The sequence below is a fragment of the Synchiropus splendidus genome, chromosome 1, assembly GCF_027744825.2.
Source record: "Synchiropus splendidus isolate RoL2022-P1 chromosome 1, RoL_Sspl_1.0, whole genome shotgun sequence".
Taxonomy (NCBI): domain Eukaryota; kingdom Metazoa; phylum Chordata; class Actinopteri; order Syngnathiformes; family Callionymidae; genus Synchiropus; species Synchiropus splendidus.
In genome coordinates, this window is record NC_071334.1 from 67,009,167 (window position 1) to 67,029,787 (window position 20,621).

Sequence of the window (20,621 nt, forward strand, 5' to 3'; positions counted from 1 at the left end):
GCTGAATTTACCCTCTGCATGCCACACATTCTTTACAGGATGGGCAATTTTATACAAGATGTTTGTCCCCCAGTATAGTGCTTGCACAACTCAGTAGTCTGTGTTTGGATTTGTCTGAGAGAGAGTAAAGTGCCTTAGGCTGAACTGAGTAGTGAATTTGCTACACACAAAGGAGGTATCATGTACACAAAACAAGCGGTCAATATACGTGGACACGGATACACCCATCTTGAACAAAAGGAAAGGAATTTGCTCCAATTCTAACACATTTCACGTAATACATCCAAATATTCAACAATCGGTGAAGAAGGCTAAACCTTTTAACTACATGTTATCATTTATTCACAAATCGCAAACAAGATTCCAAGCTTTTAAAATGGAAATGACATCAGTTACATTTGCCTACCATCACAACATTTGTAATATGCTCAAATATGAGGGTTTTGGTCTGACAATAAAATCTGACATAACTACACTGCTCCAAAAACAAAAGGAACACATAATCATTGCAGTGTAACGCTTAAGTCTTTCACACTTCCGGGTTTTTCAATCTCATGCATTTTGTCCTTAGTAACCTTTTCAGGAACCACTTTGTTTATCCCACCGACAAAGTCATGGTCATGAAGAGGAAGGGAACGGGTGACATACAGCATACATTTTTAGTTTGGAATTATTATTATTATTGGAAACAAGACAGATCACGACAGACAACACTTATATATCTTTTGGATAGGTTTATCAGTCAAATTAAAAGTTATGACATATAAATAATAAACATTAATTCTCAGGCAATCTTTGAAACATCCACCCAAAATATGGAGACTTGCTTTTTTACTTAAAGCAGGAAGCTCATACTGGCACTGGTGCAGTAGTTACTACCTCAGTAATTACTTTTTTCACATTGGCTATTTGCACAATAAAGCATGCGCTGAACCACCATGTACATTAACACAATTTAAATTATGAACTGACTTTTAGCAAATCATTACACAAAGGGGCTTCTGGGTGATGACATTACAGCTGTATTGACACTGCTGCAAGTCTCACCACGCTCGCTTTTGTGTTTTGTTATAAGCAGAACTATGTTTTTCCAAACATGGGTCAGGAGCAAGAGAGGGCAGAAACTGAGTGACAATAGAGCAACATAAGAAGCGCACACAAAGGATTTGCAGGCAAGAGCTGCTGTAGAGTAAGTAGAGAAAAAAAAATTTGGAAATGTGGAAACTAACTTCAGGGTTTTCCACTAAAAAAATCTATAAATTTGCAGACGGTGTTCAGTCAATTTGGGAGGGAAATTATGGCTATATGATAAGGTGAGTGAGAACGAGTGAGTATGCTAGAGTACTCCAAAGATTTTGTAGCTTCATGACTGATAAGAACAGAGGCGCAGACAAAGTGTTGAGATAATATCTCCAATAAGCTTAACATCTGTTGCTGTTGTTGTGAAGTGACAATTATGTTTCAAGATCAATACCGGCAATTAAGAGTTCAGAGCTGTGACAAATGAAACTCATAAGACAAGTCACCACTGCAATAATACAATTATTTCAAAAATCAGGAATGAATGGATGAAACAGAAATTTTACATACAAACGAACCAAAACATAAATGGACTGTCTTTAATGAGTCCGTAAGTCAACACTGACTGATTCATGTTCACAGGTAGACATGCAACATGTAGCAGAAAGGCAAGACAAAGCATTCAGGGTCAGTAGTTAATAAATCCCTGTCTTTCATCAGCACAGGCATCAAACGACCTCTATGACTCCCGGCTCATCTTTATATTTAGTGTAAACTAATGACACCAACTGGTCACGGGGCCCTTGCAGCCAAAATAACACACTGACGCTTATGTATTTTTAATTGAGATTACGTTTCAATCTTAGGGAGCTACAAATGTGTCCTCAAAATAGCAATGCAAGGTTTACAGGTTTGTTTACCAATTGCAAAGATGACTCCAGTGATTTAAGCGATTTGTCTTTTCCCTTTCAGTGCAGCTATGGAAAAGAGCTCCTCCACCAGTAACAGAGTGAAGATGGAACAAATCCCCTTTTCACATTCAACCGAGCTTCAGATCAATGCGAGACAAGAGCGAGCCAAGAATATCAAATTGTATTTTTCCTACATTCTTAAAAGCTTTGGACTCCTGGCAGATTTCCCCACACATCAGGGAGGGAACTATATTTTCAAATACCAAAATAAAATAAAAGATGTATGTCAAGGGAAAAATGTAGAGTTTCTACAGTTAATCTTCATGCTAGGGATTGAGATCCAACATACTCGTGGTCCAAAACCAAGAGGCTCAATGGCTAAATCCAAATTGCTGGTTTTATTTGCATTGACACTGCATAATTTACAGTCACCATCAACAAAAACAAACATTTGGGAAACACCGTTGGCATGATGTACGGGTCAGTATCGACAATTTATCTGGTTACAACACTTTCTACTCGCCAGAAACCAGAGCTCTGATAGAAACTGAGAACCGAAAACTGAAATAAGCACTCTTGGCGATGCCCTCGGGCTGCCATAGGGCCTCTTCCCAAATTGCACATTCTGGAACAATTACGAGGCAGTTTTAGTGCATTACTTCGAGGCAATGATTTACATTCTCTTGGTCCAAAATACGGATATCTAATGTTCACTTTCACACAGTTTTAGAGACTAGCATTCCAGCAGCCTTTCAATTCAGTCTGCTTAAAGAATCCCCCATGGTCTGAACCACAGACAAAATCCCAACATTGAGGGAACCAAGCTGCTAAATTGCTGGTGAGGACTAGGGATGTTCCAATACCATAGTAACTCGCACCACCGCATCTTTTTTCCGCTGTACTCTTCAAACACTTACTCATGACAGCACTCGATGCCTACTACAGTCACCAAGTATCGTTCAGACAGGAAACCAGCCAATGAAGTGACCTGAATCCCCCAAATTCATGCAACACCACTGTTTCAACTGAATTTCCACTGAACAATCCATGGTGGTTCTGCTCCATTCCACCTCCTTCCTGCTTCCAGGTTCAGACCGTTTGGTTGAAATATTTTGACAATCGATTCTGGTTCAAAATAAGCACCAGTTAGAAATGACCTCACATAGTGTAATGAGGCACGGACAGAGAGAACCAGTGGTTTAAGTGCAGTGAATGCAGCATGAAACGATAGACAAGAATATATATTGAAGATAACGTTTAAAGCAGTTGCCATGAGGCACTGGCGACCGATTTAGCGACCCCACCACCACCTAATGATCATGCCTAGGTACTGAGATAATATCACAAATAACTGCCATTTGGGGCTCTGTCTCGAGACAAAGTGCTTTCAACTCAAAAGTCTGACAAGTGAACAGAAGCGAACCAGGTTTTGGCTGCGGATTTGATCCCGCCTGGAGAGGTGCACCTCATCTCAGGAAGCTCTCCGTGGGGGTTGAGCCTCTCGCCACAAGCGTCTGGAGCTAGATGCCGTAAACTACGGGGCAGACAACACTGATCAAAAACAACTTTGCAAACTCCCAGAACACGAAGGTGTGCAGCCGTGAGTGCAGCGATCTGGGACACGCTATGTGTTTAATCACCTTTATTAGGCTGATAAACATCTGATTTTATTGAGTGACAGATTTAGTCAAATGAACAACATTGTGCACTAACTGTTTTCACTGCAGTGATCCTGCAGTTGTGCAGCTGTCTGCATGAGCAGAACAGTGAAGAAGAAAGACATGGTCTTTCTTAAGTTACTGAAGATTACCAGACTATTCACTGATCATTTTGATGTCTGGATCTGCACTTCACTGATGAAAAACTTTACAATCTTCAGTAATCAACTTTGCTCAACGTGAATTGAGAGAAAGGTGGGTAAAACAAGGTGGTCCACTTTACGCAGTTTGTACCCACTATTTCCTTGTAAAATGAACATGATAACACTCTTTCAGGTTTACTTTTGGTTGTGAAGCAGCACATTCTATTCCATAAGTGAAGGTCAAGCTAGAGTGCAAATCTGAATGAATTTTCTTATTCATCACAAGTCACCATGTCTTCACATTATGCTCATATCGTGTGTGACTCAAACCCAACAACAGCAAAGAGACATAGTAAGATGAACAGTGCCTGTGGTCTGGGAGCTTGGGGGTTGGAGAGAAGCAATGAGGAATCTTGCCAAGAGATGGCAAAGGACAACAAGTCAGGAAGTATAAAGCAGGTGAAAGCCCATGAGAAGGACTGAAACAAGAGCATGATGAATGTATAGCTCACAGTTTTTAATCAAAGATCAAAGTGAGCCCTTTCCGTCAGAGCAGCCAGCTTGTCTAGACTGAAACTCTCCACAGAACATGAGGCAACATCTGCAGGATGCATTAATTACATAAATGCCGCATATGAGTTTGGTCTTTGAGATAGGGATGCAAGACATAGACCCAATGTGAATAGAAATGTCCCGGTGTTAGATCACTTTCACTCACACCCCGACAAAAGACACGGTCGACTCTCGTCACTTGCTTCTGAAATACTTCACTCAGATGTTGATGTCAACATTGTACCCTCCCTGCACCATGTCATTTGTTTATTTAAGTCAGTCCTGGCTAGAGGGGTAATTCATTGACTTTCCATTACTGAGGAGCACACGGGCTGCATTTACATTTCAGGCTTTTAGCCGATGCTGTTTTCTGGCTTGACTTACAATAAGCTCAGCCAGAGAGATTTGCTCAAGGTCAGTGTTGACCAATAATAGTGTGTCTTAAAAAAACAAAAATAAAAATAATTCAAGAAAAACAAAACGTGGCTAGGGCTGCACGATTATGGCCACAATGATGATGATCACTAATATTGGTCAATATTATAATCATAATTATCAATCATGATTATTTATGATGTTGGGGATAATATCTGTTCTTATTTAAAAAAAAACATGTCTGAACAGCTGCTTAAATACAAGAAAATAACTTTTCAAAATAATCAATTACCTAAAAACTAGGATTTACAGAGTGCAATTGTGTGCTCAATGTGCTACTCAATGGAAACAGACACAGTGATGCTAACATTTAGCTGGTGAATTTGTGAGTTTAAACATGGCTAATAAAGTGTAGCAACAGTTAGCCAGGATTCATATGTATTTTCACCCTGCCACTGCTCATTGAAATGGCAGCTCTCCCACATTCATCGATTTGCTAAGCACCATCTTCAGAAAGGGGGTTGGTCACATCACTGAGAGACAGGTCTCAGTCAGATGCCGCAGCGCAGTTTTGTTTTGAGTACCTGTGCTGTCCTCCAATTTGGAAACTAAATAGGAATTATGTGGTTGTTGGGATCACAATTACAATTTAAACAATTGTGCAGCTATACATGCGATCTTGCACGCCAACAGCCTTGATGACTCAGACTTCCATGGCAACCCATTTGCACTTAAAACAATATAAGAACACAGAGAAGGAATATGAAAGAAATATGAGCATTGTCAACTATGGGATATAAATTCACAATACACAATACATCCCCTACAGTTATGTAAATGAAATGAGAATAATATGATTAATGGCATCAGTGCAATATTTATACATATAAACATTTAAGCATTTCAGAACAAGACATTCAAATGCAATGTAACAACAAACTGCTCAAGAGAGCCACATTAAATTGAATCCAATTGTTAATTCATGTTAATAATGTGCTCACCAAAAATCATGGTCTCAAAAGATCTAGTCGAATCTAATAAAAAGAGAAATATGCAGCATTGTAACGCCTTCTTGCTCATTAAATAAATCAGTCACACTAGTCTTCGAAGACACTCATATCTTCATGGAACTGACACACATTTCATCTGCTGATAGAAACTAAAACATTCCCACACACTTTTTGGAGCTTAGACAGTTAAGCATGGGGTTGTGTAAAAACAATTTTGGCATAATATATTTTTTGTAAATCTACGTCAAAGTGCATAAATATTTTTTTAGCAATTCCACATCCAGCCATCTAGCCAATGTGCAACACATTCCTACTAGAACCAAATTAACAGTACAAACTAATGTTGTTGTAATCATTTTTCTGCTTTAAAGCCTCAGCCAAACAGTGTTTCCAAGTAATCCCTTCGTATTTGCTTTAACCTGTTTGAGGTATCCAGGATCTAACACACCACCACATCTTTATTATTTCTGCTCCAAGGTGCTTTATCTATGCTTAAATTGGCTTAAGTTAAGAGAGACAAGTTCTGAAAAAAAAAACTCCCACCATTTTTAATGAGCTTTAATTTCTGTTAAGAGAGCCACAGTGCTTTTAAAGTAGTTCATGAACTGTAATGTATGGGTTATTAACCAAGAGAAAAAGAAAGTTACTTTGTTATAATCAATAATGGCCGGTTCAGAATGTGACTGCAAGGTTAATAGTTTGGCAAATTTCACAGCAAAGCTGCTATTTTCGCAAGGTAAACATGACGTTTCTGGATCTCAAAGTTCATAGTTTGCAGCACTTGGACTGTTCATCACGAGATTTACAAAAAGAATGGTGCTGACTAATCATTTAACAGGGCCTTTGGTAAAGGAAAAACGATAAAATAAAAACGCTTCAAAGGGTGAAATATGTTCCAGTGCTCATTGGCAATCTCACCCATGTGCAGTTTTACTTTTCAACGCAACACCACAGAATGACACACACAACCATGGAATGAATCAGTCCGGCTGGTTGGACCCGAAGGGAAACCAAGTCTAAATTTGGCTTTCAAAATACACCTTGGCCTCTGGGAGCTACTAAATAATGCAGCCAGAGCATTTTAAAACACGAACACTCCCAAACATGCAGGATATTAAGATCATAACTAAGATGTGGCCTACATCATTTACATTTTAAAGCAGTGATACAAGAATGTATTTTTAATGAATTACTTCTTTATTATGAGCAGTGCTCTCATTTTACCCTCAGAATCTGTGCAAATAGGAATGTGTTCCACTGTTTATTCTTGTGGATGATCACCAACTGACATCAATATGTATTACAAATATTCAAAACAAAAACGCTCAATATGTAGTGAACTAAGCAGTGTACTACTTGAAATTCATCAACATCAGCAATTCCAAAGCAACTCTACACATAAATGTGGCTAAAAAGCTTTTGCAAGTCAGATGCTGTCGTATTTCACCGAAAAGATGAAAAGTGGAAGCCTTGTCAGTCACATCAGCAGTTAACCTTGATCCTGATTGTATTACAGGGGCAGTCAAACATGCCAATGAGAGACAAAATAAACAGCAAGCCGCAGCTGAACATTAGACCATGTCAAATATCTCCGAAAGCAGCAACACACCACAGAAATGGTGGCACAGTTCAGCAATCCAACGCTTGCCTGACGAGCAGTCAGCCAGCAAATCAAACAAAAAGTAAAAGATACAAACACACTGCATCCATTTTAGAATTCTCTGTATCTAATATCAATTGAAGGTGCACCAATCTGCATGTTTTTGGGTGATACCAATTGCTGATTTTTTTTAAGCCCCAACAAGCCAATACCAAATTTTGATGATAGTTTTTTCTTTTGTTTCTCCTAAACTAAATCACACACAAAAGTCACTTTTTAAAGATTAAAGAATTACACAAACATAACAAATAAAACATATACTAAAAACTACAGTTGTACTGAACAACACTGTATCGAAAACATAACTTTTAAAGAAAATAAATAGTAATAACATAAAAAAGGTAAAGTGCTTAATAAGAAATAATAAATACATTTTATTCCCTTTTCAATTAACCCACAACGTGAACTTCACTGGTTTAATACCGAACTGTTGCCTTATAAACTGACAGACGCTTCCCGTCATTGATGTCCAGGGAATCAGTATCTGGGGTCCAGCGCACCTCCAGTCTTCATCTACAGATCTCGGCTGTAGTAAACCCCATTAGCATTAATTTTGCCTGAGGTTAGCTGCATTAGCCTTTTGGTGGCGCTTGAATTTGGCTCAGGGATTTCAGGCCACGTCTCTTGTTTCTATGCTGCGTCTGAGTAATTAAAACAAAGTCTTATATTTGTCATTTGTCATCAACTGATCATGACATGTCTATATTGGTGGCGATAATTTGGCCAGCCAACCGATCAGTGCATCCCTACTATTAATGTTAGCATCACAGAAGTCAAGCTAGCCTCTAATATCGACATGGGGCTAATAGATTTACAGCATTTGCTTAGTCATTCAGAATTGAAAATGAGATGCTCTCAAATTGAAGTATTCATGACACCATATCTGGCGGCACCAAATGTGAACTTTGGAGGAGACAAAGGAAACAAGAGAAATGTTTATGCTGATTCTGGGATCAACAAAGACGCTGTCACTTATACCTACTATAAATACTTAAGATTTTATTTCAAGGGCAACAATATAACTGCTTTAGACTGTTCCTGCGTGACTGTGTTTCACATATGCATACTCACTAAGGTGAGAAACAAAAAAATAAATCTGCAGGAGAAACCAAAATATTAAGGTTTCTCACAAGATACAGGTACATTCATCTTAAAGGAGTGTGTTCAACTAACAGGAGACAAAGCTGAAATAAGTCATCTTATGAAAAGGGCTTACAAATTAACTGGTTTGCAAATCCATGGTGCTTCATTCAGCTTCGATGATGCAACACAAAAATATGTTAACAACAATGTATAAAAATATATACATTAATATTGATTGATCAGAATCAAGTATAGCTGTAGAATGTTGAATTGTGTTCTTAATGTGTTTTGAATTGTTGTAAAGAAAAAGGGAAGGGTGCTCTTTTTTGTGTTTTGCTTTTTTTTGTGAAATTCAAAACAGATCATTATGAAGGCTCAAGAGGGTACCACTCAAAGCTCTCACATAATAATGGCAACTGTAAGAATCAGAGACTGCTGAAATACCATTGCCTGGCTTCTCAAAAGAGAAGCAAGCTAAAAGCACTTTTCATTTGAATGCGAGAGGAAATCATAGTCTGTTCATTCATGGAACCTGAATTGCAACTGTACATACATGAAAAGTGCCGTGTAAATACAGCCTGCCACATTCGTCACTCGTTTTTTCCTACTCCAAGTCAAAAATGTGATAAACATTCACCTTCTAACCTGAAGCCCCCTAGTACCGCATCAACTTCACATGACAATGATCTCAGGAGAGTGGTTTCGCCTGATGGGTTTTATGGATCTGACATAATGCTGCTGAATGAACAGAACAAATTTGGCATCCAAAATGGCGATACCACTCTCAGCTGGTATACATTTCACTAGTTAAACGGCTGTTTTCAGACCTCTACAAAGCTGCAACCTACATGCACGGAATGCCTGCCTCTTCATCTTTTTCCAAACGCACGAACCAAAGGCAACATTAGTAGTCTATATTTGCAGTGACCATGACTAGAATGGTTTTATGGTTTCATTTTATGGCTGCAAACTACCCATGCATGCCAGAGATCAGTGCGCCACGACTCTTCCAGCACTACACTCAGTGACCAGCAGTCCTGACAGGTTTGCCAACTGGTTTGTATATGTAAAATAGTGTTTACCCAGATCCAACAAGAATCCAGCCGAGCAATAGAAACCTGAATTGTGTGTACACACAGGCACACACTGAGGAGGCCATGTTTAGAAAGGTGAAATGGCAGATTAGGATTATTTCCCTCATCCCATGGCAGATGCAGTGCTTTGGACTCTGCAGAGGAAGCTTTGGAGTGTCTCCCCAATCGACAATGAGCTCGAAACCCTCCACACCCACCTGAAGAACAAGAGATGAGAAAGACGGCGAAGGCCAGTTTGGTGGCGTTTCCCATTTTCCATTCGAGTGTGATCCAATGATTGTACGGAGAATATCAAAAGAGCAAAAAAACAACGGCAACCAAAAAGAGCACAAATTCTTCAAAGTCAAATCGGGGTAAATGTTGACGATCTCAAGGAAGTGGGCATTTTTCTCTTCATGTCATACGGTGCTTAAGTCCACAATATCCCATACAGGCTGCTGGTATGTCCAGGATTATAGACAAACAATGGAGGGAGACTTGCTGACATTCCAGCCAGGGATGAATATTTGCCAGAATTTCAGCATTCTCGAGACCAGTTGTGTCGTTGGGATCACCATTGAAGCGAGCGGGACAGCAAGTGGAGCCGCGGCCGGACACAACTGAAATCCATCGGATGGGAATTTAAGCGCCCTCCGCAGTCCAATCAAACTTCTCCTCGGTGCGCTCCGTGCCAAACCTCCGGGAGAGAAGAACCAGGCATACTTCCAAAGTTGACGGCTTCTTGACGTCGTGAAGCGTTCGATGTCGGTAATAATCCGCTGGACGCCTGCTCGGTGTCGTCCCGACTGCCGAGCGGGGCTGGCCGGCTATGGCTTCGTCCGATTACGAGGCGCTCTCCGGGGTGGGAGCTGGCTCGTAAACCAGGCCTTGCAGGGTTCCTCCTCCAAAATAACACCGTTGGCGAGCAAAAACACACAATGCGTTAGGTCGCCGACACCCAGTGGAACGGTCGGTAGTTGACGCTGGAATGAATATCGAGTTGGTGTCGTGTTAGTTTCACGAATCCCGTTGCCGTCTTCGCCTCTGGTCGGGACAATTTCAAGATGGCGTCATCGACCCAGATAAAGCTGGCTCGCAAATTAACAAGTCATCCGGATGTTATTTTCAAAATAAGACATGTTTATGTAATTATCAGATAACGAGACATATAAATAAACATTATGTTTCAACTGTAGCCATCATTTTCTTCTTTTGCTTTTCAGTGTATTATAGATTTGGCACAATATATGTAAAAAAATAGACACACGACTATAAGATCAAAATATTTTGTTGATGTTTTGAGATGGTAATAACATTAGAGGATTGTTTTCTAATGGTACGTTGATATTGAAAGGTGGAATTTTCAACTGCGGGTCGTTACCGACGTTGGCGTGACAGAGCGGCTTTTATCTTGTAGCGTTAGAGGATTCAACTTCCGTTAGATTGCAATCCCAGACTCGTGTGCTTGACCGAAACATTTTGAAGCGCTGGGGATTGTTTTGTTCGGGAAGGCTGCCTCGTCTGTCATTCCGACATTCACCGGTCCTGTGTACGAAGGGCGGTCAGAGTCAGGGATCGCTCATTTCTGGGTGATAACTAGCCTTTTATCAGCATTCCGTGTGTGAAGATGGTATTTTAGAACTGACCCTTTACTTAAAAATCCTCATGTGAAAAACATTTCACTGCCAGTTGTAGTAATACTCTGCAGGCTATGACCATCGAGCAGATCCTATTTGAATCAACTGCCTGTCCATAACATAGACTCTGTCATTCCATGAGTCAACGCATGCTGCATTGCCTCAAGAGTGTGCCACTACAGGGTGTCATATTACATTTCGACAAGGACCGAGTGCTGCTCAGTCATGAATGCTGAGGATACCATGAAGTGCAGATATAGGCTAGGCCCATCCCCAAATCTGTGTGACGCTAATCTCTCTAATAGCCTCGAGCAGATCGCCTATTGCCAAACGATTAAGAGGTCAAAGGTCTCTTGGGGGATTTCTCCAGCAAGTTGCAAGCTGAGTCACCTGTTCTATATTGTAGTGTTTGATTTTCATCCACATCCACTAAAGATGAAAATGGATGGATATATATATATATATATATATATATATATATATATATATATATATAGTAGCTGCAGCACTTTTCCCCTCTTGGTGTCATTCAAGTACCTCATATTATTCCTTTCTGATGATGTAATTACACACATTTCCCCCATCTATCACACTGTGTCTCTATTTGTCCTCTATAAGGATTTGGTTGGTAGGGTGATTGTGTCAGCTGTCCGTCATTCTTGGTGACCTTTGACGGCATTTCACAGTCGGACTTCCTGTATATTTTCATCGCCAGACATCCAGCGATTTACTTTCAAGAGTCAAACCAAGGTGAAACATACATGCATACCTTGTCAATTAACCACGGCTTAGTCCTGTTCAGGGTTGCGGGGAGTGCTGGGGATTATCCCAGTGGTCACTGGGTGAGAGGCAGCAATACTACACCCTGGACAGGTCACCAGCCCATGGCAGGACACACACACCGTTCGCGCTCACATGCACACCTAGGAGCAATTTTAGTGTCCAACTTTACCTAGTGACCATGTCATGGGGAGGAAACTGGAGTACTCTGGAAACAGGGCACAAGGAGAACATGCAAACTCCACCCAGAGCTGGAGTTTAACCCTGAACCTTCCCGCTGAAAGGCAGCAGTGCTAACCATTTCGCCTCTGCCAGAGTTTCAGTCAGACCAAAAAAAAAAACCACCCCTGATGCAATAGTCCTCTCAAATGGCTCCATCCAGCTGCACTCCGATGGGTGAACCTTGCCTTATTTCAGGTAACAATTCAACTACCTGTGGCAGTGGCCTCATTAGTTTGATCGTGGCCTTCATTGAAGGTGAAGAAATAAGCTGCTTTGATTGCACAGGCGCCATCACTTATAATCTCTGATTTTCCCATAGGCCCTTTTGGAAGCCTGGGACTCACAGTGGAGGTTTTAGCATGTAGTAATTGCCTTAATCACGCCATGAGTAAACATTTATTGATTAAAAAAAATAAGATAGCATACGATATAATGAATGAAATATTAAAGAGAAAATAAAGAAAACATGTTTATACATACAGTGTGTGTGTATATATATATATGTTTTTTTTCGTAGTAGCTGGAGGGGATACAAGGATTTCAAGAAAATAACCAGTTAAATAACCAATAAATAATGTAAATGGTGATACTATTGGGGCATACTTTCGGGAGTCATCACTAAAGAAATACATAATGAAAGACATTTAAAATTAATAAGTAAAAGAACATGCTGCAATGGAGCAGAATATTTTAATTCATGCAAATTAAGGGTTAGACTTTAGATTAGGTAACATGCATTTCTGTAAAAAAATTACTTACATGTGTGTATAACCATCATACTAGGCTGTAACTGATCAATATAAAGTACTAAACACTTTACCCTGGAATCGTCCCTGAAAGTTCACTCAAAACAACAATGTTATTACTGATTATTAACAGTAAATAAGCATGTAATTGTCTTATTTATATTTAATCTGTAGTCCGTAATTTAAATTGTAGCCAAAAAGGTTATTTCATGGATGAAATATGCACTAGCATCGAGGAGAAATTGTTGAAAGGGGTGGTCAAAATAAATTTAAAAATACCTGAGAAATAATGTATGAATTGTGACTTCAAGTTGATCTATCATGCTCTTCCATGTTTCAAGCATTATCCACAGTGTTGCCAAGATGAAGCGTCACCTTAACATACAGTGAGGTGTGAAACAACAATGTCACGTAATATAGTATTTAAGTAACTTAGTTTAGAAAATAGGCTTGCACAATGCCATACCCCTCTACGTGATCGTTCATGTAACCAGCAAAAGCACCTGTCTGTGAGGGATGTGGACACACACACGAGCCATTCCAAAAGATAACGGCGATGTTTTTGAAAGGGGGCCACAGGCTGCGTGTTCCTCAACATCTCAGCACACAATCACAGGTCAAACTTAAGCTGCTTTTATTGATACAGTGATTGATTTTTGTGACTGGTTGATACAACGTTGCCCATTTCTTTTCTATTGTACTTGTCAATTTAAACAAAACGTTTCAAGCAGGCATTTTGCAAACTTTAACATGAAATAACTTGAAAAATTTGATCTTAATGTGAAACTACTACATCAGTATGTGAGATTTGATTACTGAGTACTAGTACTGAGAAACCTTTATCAAACAGTACATGAAACATCAAAGTCAACCATTAAACTCAGCGCTGGATGACGCTAACTGGGTGATGTCAAAGAGTCACATTTGGTCCACGGGACCTACAGTGTCTACCATATCATGACTGCTTGGCTGGAAAGCTTTAGCACAAAAGTGTGTGATGAAAAACAAACTTGTAATGGGTGAGGTTTGAAAATAAATGCATGTGAACTCCTCATTCTGTCATAACATTCTGCATTCAAGTGAGAGCAGGCTAGTCTGATCTAGTTTGAAATTCTGAAGGCCTTTCAAGTATTCTCTAAACACACAAAGAAGAGTTCAGTGCTCCATAATAATAACGAAACCATTGTGTCATGACGGATGTGTTTTGATTTTGAGAAGGTCTGCCCTACGAGCTTTGAAGAGACACAAGTCCTTAGAAATAGCGGCGCTCTAAATGCTCATTTCACCTCCGGTGAGCTTGATCAAAAAACTAATCCCATCCTTCAATCTTTCCTGGGATGCTTTTATTGTACATTGTTTGCACGCCAGTCTAACAAGGCTTCGTCAAATAAATAAATCAAATGAAACAATGGCCCCGCTGGTGACTGGCTGTGCCATGGATTGTGCCTTGCTTGAGAAGGGAAGACCTTCAGTTCTGGAGATTTACTGCCTGGCTAATCCCATTACTCAAATATCAGATGCCAAATCCTCTCTAATGGCATTACACGTGCCAGAATTACGTATGATGATGCTTGCTAATGAGCGCTCAGCAGATATACCTTACTGGAACCAGTGGCACACACGTTTGGCCTCATGGCTCTGCAGGCCTTAATGGACTCAGTATTGAGTGTCGAGGGAAGTCAAATTTATCGACAAAGTGCTTTTAACAAAAGCAGATTGGTTCAAAGTGTGATGCAGTGAAGAAGGACTAAGAATATGTCGGCGGCAGGAAGCCAGTGTGGGGAGGGATTAATAGCTGAGACCTTTACTATTTGTGGCGAGATGAAGCCTTAAGATAAAAAGCGGGTATTTAACCGCAAAATCCGGAAGCGAGCGATGTTGCTCTGATGAATCCTGATGCCATCATCGGTTATAGAGATTGTCCATTGTGAGTTATAATAATCGGATATATAACTCCAGACAGGACTTGGTGAGACTCAAGTCCTTTGCAGAACAGGTGGTAAGGTAGTATGGGTCTGTTGCAGTGTCAGCCATGTTTTGCTGAGTCATCTGGAGGAGCAGAATGAATGAATTGCATTGAATGAAATGAATGGATAAATATCTGCCTACATGCAATATTTTCTCATCAGAACATATGTTTGTGATTGTGTTCAAATGTCATGTTTTTGTTCTTCACTTTTACCCGAAAAAAACATTGCTATTTAATAAGCACAGTAGGTGAGATAGTACGAAGGTCGCCGTGTATAGAACAGTTCACCAACTGTGATTAAAATAAATCATCCATTATAAATGTGCAAAAAGTGCAATGATATGGCTTAATCAAATCACCAGAAAAAAACAATAATCTAAAGAAAAAAAATCCAATAAAACAACCGAATCCTATTGTTTTATTCGGCTTCAGGTCAGTGATGAATTAATCTCCAAATGTTAATCTTAACAGTAGAATGTTTTTTTTTTTTTAATAGAGCTGGTGGCAGAGTCTGTGGTCTATGTGAAAATTAATTTTATGTACACTTCTTTATTTATTTTGGGCTGTGGTTTCATGATATTGCTGACACATCATCCGCCAATGGACCACATGGATTGTTATTCCAGCCGAAACTGGATCAGAAGATGTTTCTTTCAAAGTCAAAAGCACAGAATTTTAATTTAATTTAATCTGGATGATGCAACACAGCACCTGCAAATAAAGGCTGTTTTATCAAAATGCAAGCTTTAAAAAATGAAGTTAAAAAAGCAACATAATAAACATTGCAAATACCAATACAGAAATACGTAATTTTAGAAGCAAATTGAGAAAATGACGCTCTAGTTGTAATATGTATGGAATGAAGAAAGGGCATACAAGTTTTTTTTTGTGTTTTTTTTTAACGACATAAACAGTTAAAAAATGATAATGTGCAGGATGGATTGGTAGATTCTATTTGAATAAATCATATTTTAGTCAGGAACTTCGCTGTTTTTGTGGTTATTTTAAATCTAATTTTGTTCTGAGTGCAATGAGCAGTTTTTCTAACAAACAGGACTGTCAACAAATAAATCAGCAATATGCTGTCAGTGCCACCCTGCAAAACATACAAGGTTACAGAGGCAAACAAGTTTTTAATTCCCATGCTCATAATAAATATTGCGTGCAGCTAAAAGCAGAGGAGAATATAAAGCGACACGGGGTCCTGATCGCTGCTCAGGCTCTAAAATCGAAGTGTCTCCTTTTGCACTACATGGGAAAATGATTTACATGGCTGCTTTGGGCTTGTCGCGATGCCACTCTGGGCGATTTATCTTGTCTTGGCTCTGTGCAGCAGGAGCCATCCAACCACCCCCGCGCCTGGTTTTTATGTTGTTTCAGCATGAATGATCTTTTCCATTGACAGCTTTGTTCATCCCTGCAGGCAGATCTGCACCTGTAACCAAAGCCCGGTGGATACCGGCCTAATTACTGTTCTCATCTGGCACCCAGCTGCCTTTCCTTGTCCTTGCACGAACCTTTACAGCAAACCACAGATGATGCGGCATTAGCAGGTTAACAATGCGCCTTTGCCACGGCTGTTTCAGCTGCCGCACAAATTGCTCAACCTGTGTCCGTGAGAAGGAAGAGAGCGAAGGATTGCAGGGGTTTCTAGGTCAGAGGGACATTAGCTGCAGAAGGGAAGCGCACGCGAAATGCCCAGCCAATCGCTGACAACAGTTCGCACTTATGTCATAGAGGCAGGTATCGCTGTCTCCTTAATCCCCAGCGTGCCTGCCGTGATCTGTAACAGCTTCTGTTTTTACACCAAGACATGCAAGGGCTGTCAGCAGAAGATCAGGATCCACAACAACAGGCTCAGATCAGGAGGAGGACGGTAGAGTTTCGTGTGCGGAAAAAGGTTAATGGGTTTAATACCTGATAAATAAAAAAGCACATGCCTAGTGTGAGAGAGAGAGTATCCAGCGAGTGGGCGTTGACTAAGCGCGGCAACCTTCAAGACCTGCAGTGAGGTCAAATGAAGCATATATTTTGATGCTGGATGATCTTATCAAGCTAAACCAGATGATGGCTCAGTGTTTCATAGAAGGACATGTTTACATGAGGGAAAGAATTCAGTTTGTGAGAAAAAGATTCCCGCACAAAGACAGTTAGCGCTGCTTCTTTGCCGTGACTCTGCGACTGATGTGCCACTGACAGCTCTCAATTTAATGCTTGGACGTCCATAAATACTCATCAACATGACCGGGCTGGTTTGAAAATAACACAAAGTAAAAGTTGAGCCGCTCCATGCTCTGAGCATGACGGAACCGTTATGCAATTGTAATCCAATACTCGGTTACGGTTTTAGACAAGGTGTTGCTGTCCATTTGTGGGCCGCATAAAGAGATGTCGTGCAAGAAGGTAGAAAAGTACGTCAAGTTTTTGTTGTTGTTTTTGTGAGTTAAATCACACCAGGTCGATTTCCAACTGACAAACTCCTTTTTAAAATGCCACCTCAGTGATCATTTGAAAACTAGTTGTAACGATCATTGCTAATGATCTATGAAAATGTAATTTCCTATTCAGCAATAGAAATCAATTATGTGTCTGAAAAAAAACCACTTTTATTTAGTTGTGGACAAGGGACCAAAACGCTGATATAATTTGTCCACTACCTTCACTGCATAATTTAATTATTAATGAAACGAGGTCAAAATATATGTATCTTAGTAAAGTATTAAATTCAAAGCCGCACAAAACCTGTTTCTACAAACATTGTTACACAGTGAAATAATTTTGTCTCTGTCATACTGCATATTGGAGTATATATATATATATATATATATATATATATGTATATATTTCTGAAAAATACTTGACTGTATAGTCATCATCATGACTAAAGCTGATAGCTTTATCCAATTAATTTAATTCCATTTTTCATGCTAGAATATACAGAGGACATATACAGGTTATTTATTTAATTAAGTTGTGTTACAAAAGTTTGTGAAGTAATTGCTGAATTAAAAAACGTTAGGCATGTTAGGTGATTGCAGCTTTGGAAAATGCAGTACCTCAAGGAGGAAGTTTTGTTCGAAGTGACTTGTTTTTGAACTGCATTCTTCACTTCATAGATTGAGAGAGGAGGGGCTACTGCTAATGGAGACGGTGACATCAGCGGGTGTTTGGCGCCACTTATCTCCTCAGGATCTCCCAGCTGCCCTGGCATTTCCTGCAGCTGGTAGCATTCCACTACACTCAAGTTTCAAGATTGTTCTTAGTGAGGCACACGTTTAGCTGAAATAATTCATAATTGGACAAGAGATTGCAGCAAATTTTAACAAATACAGTACATGTTAAAATAATCTTATTTTATAAAAGAAATTCTGGGGCTGATTTGCATGTACCAAACACATTGACTCCAATTTTGTGTGGGGGACTGGACCAGGATGATTTTGAGTCTCGTGGTTTACATGGAGCAAATTCAGAGACACAAGCCTGAGACGGCAACTTAATGACACTGCGCAGCATCGCAGACCTTGGTAAGGAGTAAAGTGAGATGACTGATTAGTGAGTCATGAAAAATAGCTGAAATGAAACACTGAAAAACAAGCTTTCAACTGCTGCATGGTTGGTAGCTGTCAGAGAAGGATTTGGGACAACGGTTTTGATTACAGGAATGCAGAATTTTTCAGGACAGCTGGACACCGTGGACTCAAAATAAAACAGACGCGTAAAGGGTTTCAACACTCGCAACCAAATGTTACAATTGGGGACAAACTAGTGTTAAGAAGACTGTTGTAGCTCATGGTGAGTTATTTTGCTTTACAAAAATCAACGGTCAAAAAAATTAAACAATACATGTAACAGGTAGGCCATACTTTTTACAAATACTTTTGAATATATTTGAAGATGCTCTATCTGCCAGGAAAAAACAAAGGCAACATGTTTAGCAAGTTTTGGCACTCGCAACCCTTCTGTAAATGTACACATAGGGTTGCTTGTGCCAGCATGTTTTATTGGTGCAACAGCAGACTTTCGTTGGAACTATTTATATCCACATTACCTCCGTGCAATTGGGAGCAAACCGTTGCCAAAAAACAGCTTAAAGGGGTCCTATTATAAGTAATCAAACTCCTAGACTACCTTTATGTCAAAATAAAACTTTAAATGTTTGTATAAACTCAGTTATATTCAGTTAAAGTTTACAAAATTACCGCTTACACAGAAATAATGACAAGACAAAAAAACAAAAACACAAAAGAAATCATTGTCTTTGTATGTGAGGCCCCTGTTGAAGACTGTAGCAGATGAGGAGAGATTTTTCGGATTGATGTTGCGTTCCAACTACCTTGGAAGTGGGAACTCAGATCTGGGAATGTCAACACAGCCTTCAACACAGTTCCAACTATCAAATTTGAGCGAATCCGTCCATGAAAGATATTCTCTCAACTTCTTGATGAACGTTCACTCCATTTGCAACAAGAAAACACGCTGGATGAAGAGGAAACCCAAATTTGTTTTTGTTTTTTTTGCAGAGATTTTAAACTTCCTGTTTCGGGTTGGGGAAGCCATCTTGGATTGTGTACTTGGGGCAATAAGGACGCTCCGATTTCAGGTGACACATCCAGGGGGTGTAACAGGGGACTTCCGAGTTCAACTAGAATGTACTTAAAGATATATTTTTATGGTCATGAGATGAATATCAAAACGTCCTCCATTGTTTCCGGGTCTCTCAGTCGGCTCACTCCTGGATTGGTTATATTCCATTGTACATTGCAGTTCAGGTCAAAAATGGTGCACTCTCCCCACACTTAAAGATTTTTGATCATAAATATCGGACAAAGTCAGAATATTGTAAAAAAAACAAAAAACAAAAAACATTTGCCTCTGTCATCATACATCCTCTTTATGGCAAATTTTACTTTGGTTCTAAACAGATGACAAGGGGAACATATCCTCTGATGCATTGATTAATGGAATTTCTGGTGTAACCAGGCCAAGACTGTCTATATATAGAAGTATGGCGCCAAAGCTTTTGGGATCGTTTCGAATGAACATGTTTATTTTAAGGAATTTAAAATGAAAGGCAGTTTTTTAACCCCTCTTTAAGTCCACTGTCACTCCATGAAGAAATAATGAACTTCTTGCTCATGAATAAATGAAGCCAGAGCCACTCTGATCTTCACACGTGCGCACACACACAGTAATGAACTTCCGCCCGGCAACTATGCTGTGCAAGACAATTCCAGCTCCTCTCACACTCACATGGCACTGCCAGCACATCTTGCCATTAGCCCTAGGTTGGTCGACTCCAGACGATGTTTCCAATCTCTCACACCATCTGCTCTTCGCCTTGGCACTATCAAAGAATGCAGCTCCTTCCTCTTCCTCCTACTCCTCCTCCTCCTCATCTTCCCTCAGAGGCTGGCCATCTTTTGAGGAGGTGGGATCGTACTGAGACATGAAACTTGTGGTGAATATCAGAAGAAGCACAATTCATCCTTCTTCAGAAACTCCCTGCTCTATGTGATAACGTCAGTAACCAAACACAGACAACTAATGTGATCAATAGTACCATAAAGACAGGACACTAAAAACAAGACGCCATTAACGTGAGAAACATTGGCAGCTAATAGCGCAATAACGTCGATAACATTCCCCATTTATTTCCAGGAAAGGACGACTTTGATGGATTTTAATTTCTCTGGCGGGAAAGTTGATTGTAGCTTTCAAACAGTCGATATTTATGTGTCAGTCATTGATAAATCTGTCTTATAAAAGGCATACAGAACAGAGA

At 39.8% G+C, this 20,621-nt stretch overlaps 1 protein-coding gene across 4 annotated transcripts in view; it reads right to left on the bottom strand.

Moving 5' to 3' along the window:
• acvr2ab (activin A receptor type 2Ab) overlaps positions 1-10,561 on the bottom strand; it is a 41,176-nt gene extending 30,615 nt beyond the window's left edge. For all 4 annotated transcript variants that reach the window (XM_053854611.1, XM_053854609.1, XM_053854608.1 and 1 more), the window contains exon 1: positions 9,704-10,561. In XM_053854611.1, the coding sequence (XP_053710586.1) occupies positions 9,704-9,758 (55 nt within the window). In that variant the 5' untranslated portion in view covers positions 9,759-10,561. The remainder of the gene's footprint in view (positions 1-9,703) is intronic.
• Positions 10,562-20,621: the final 10,060 nt, after the last annotated feature.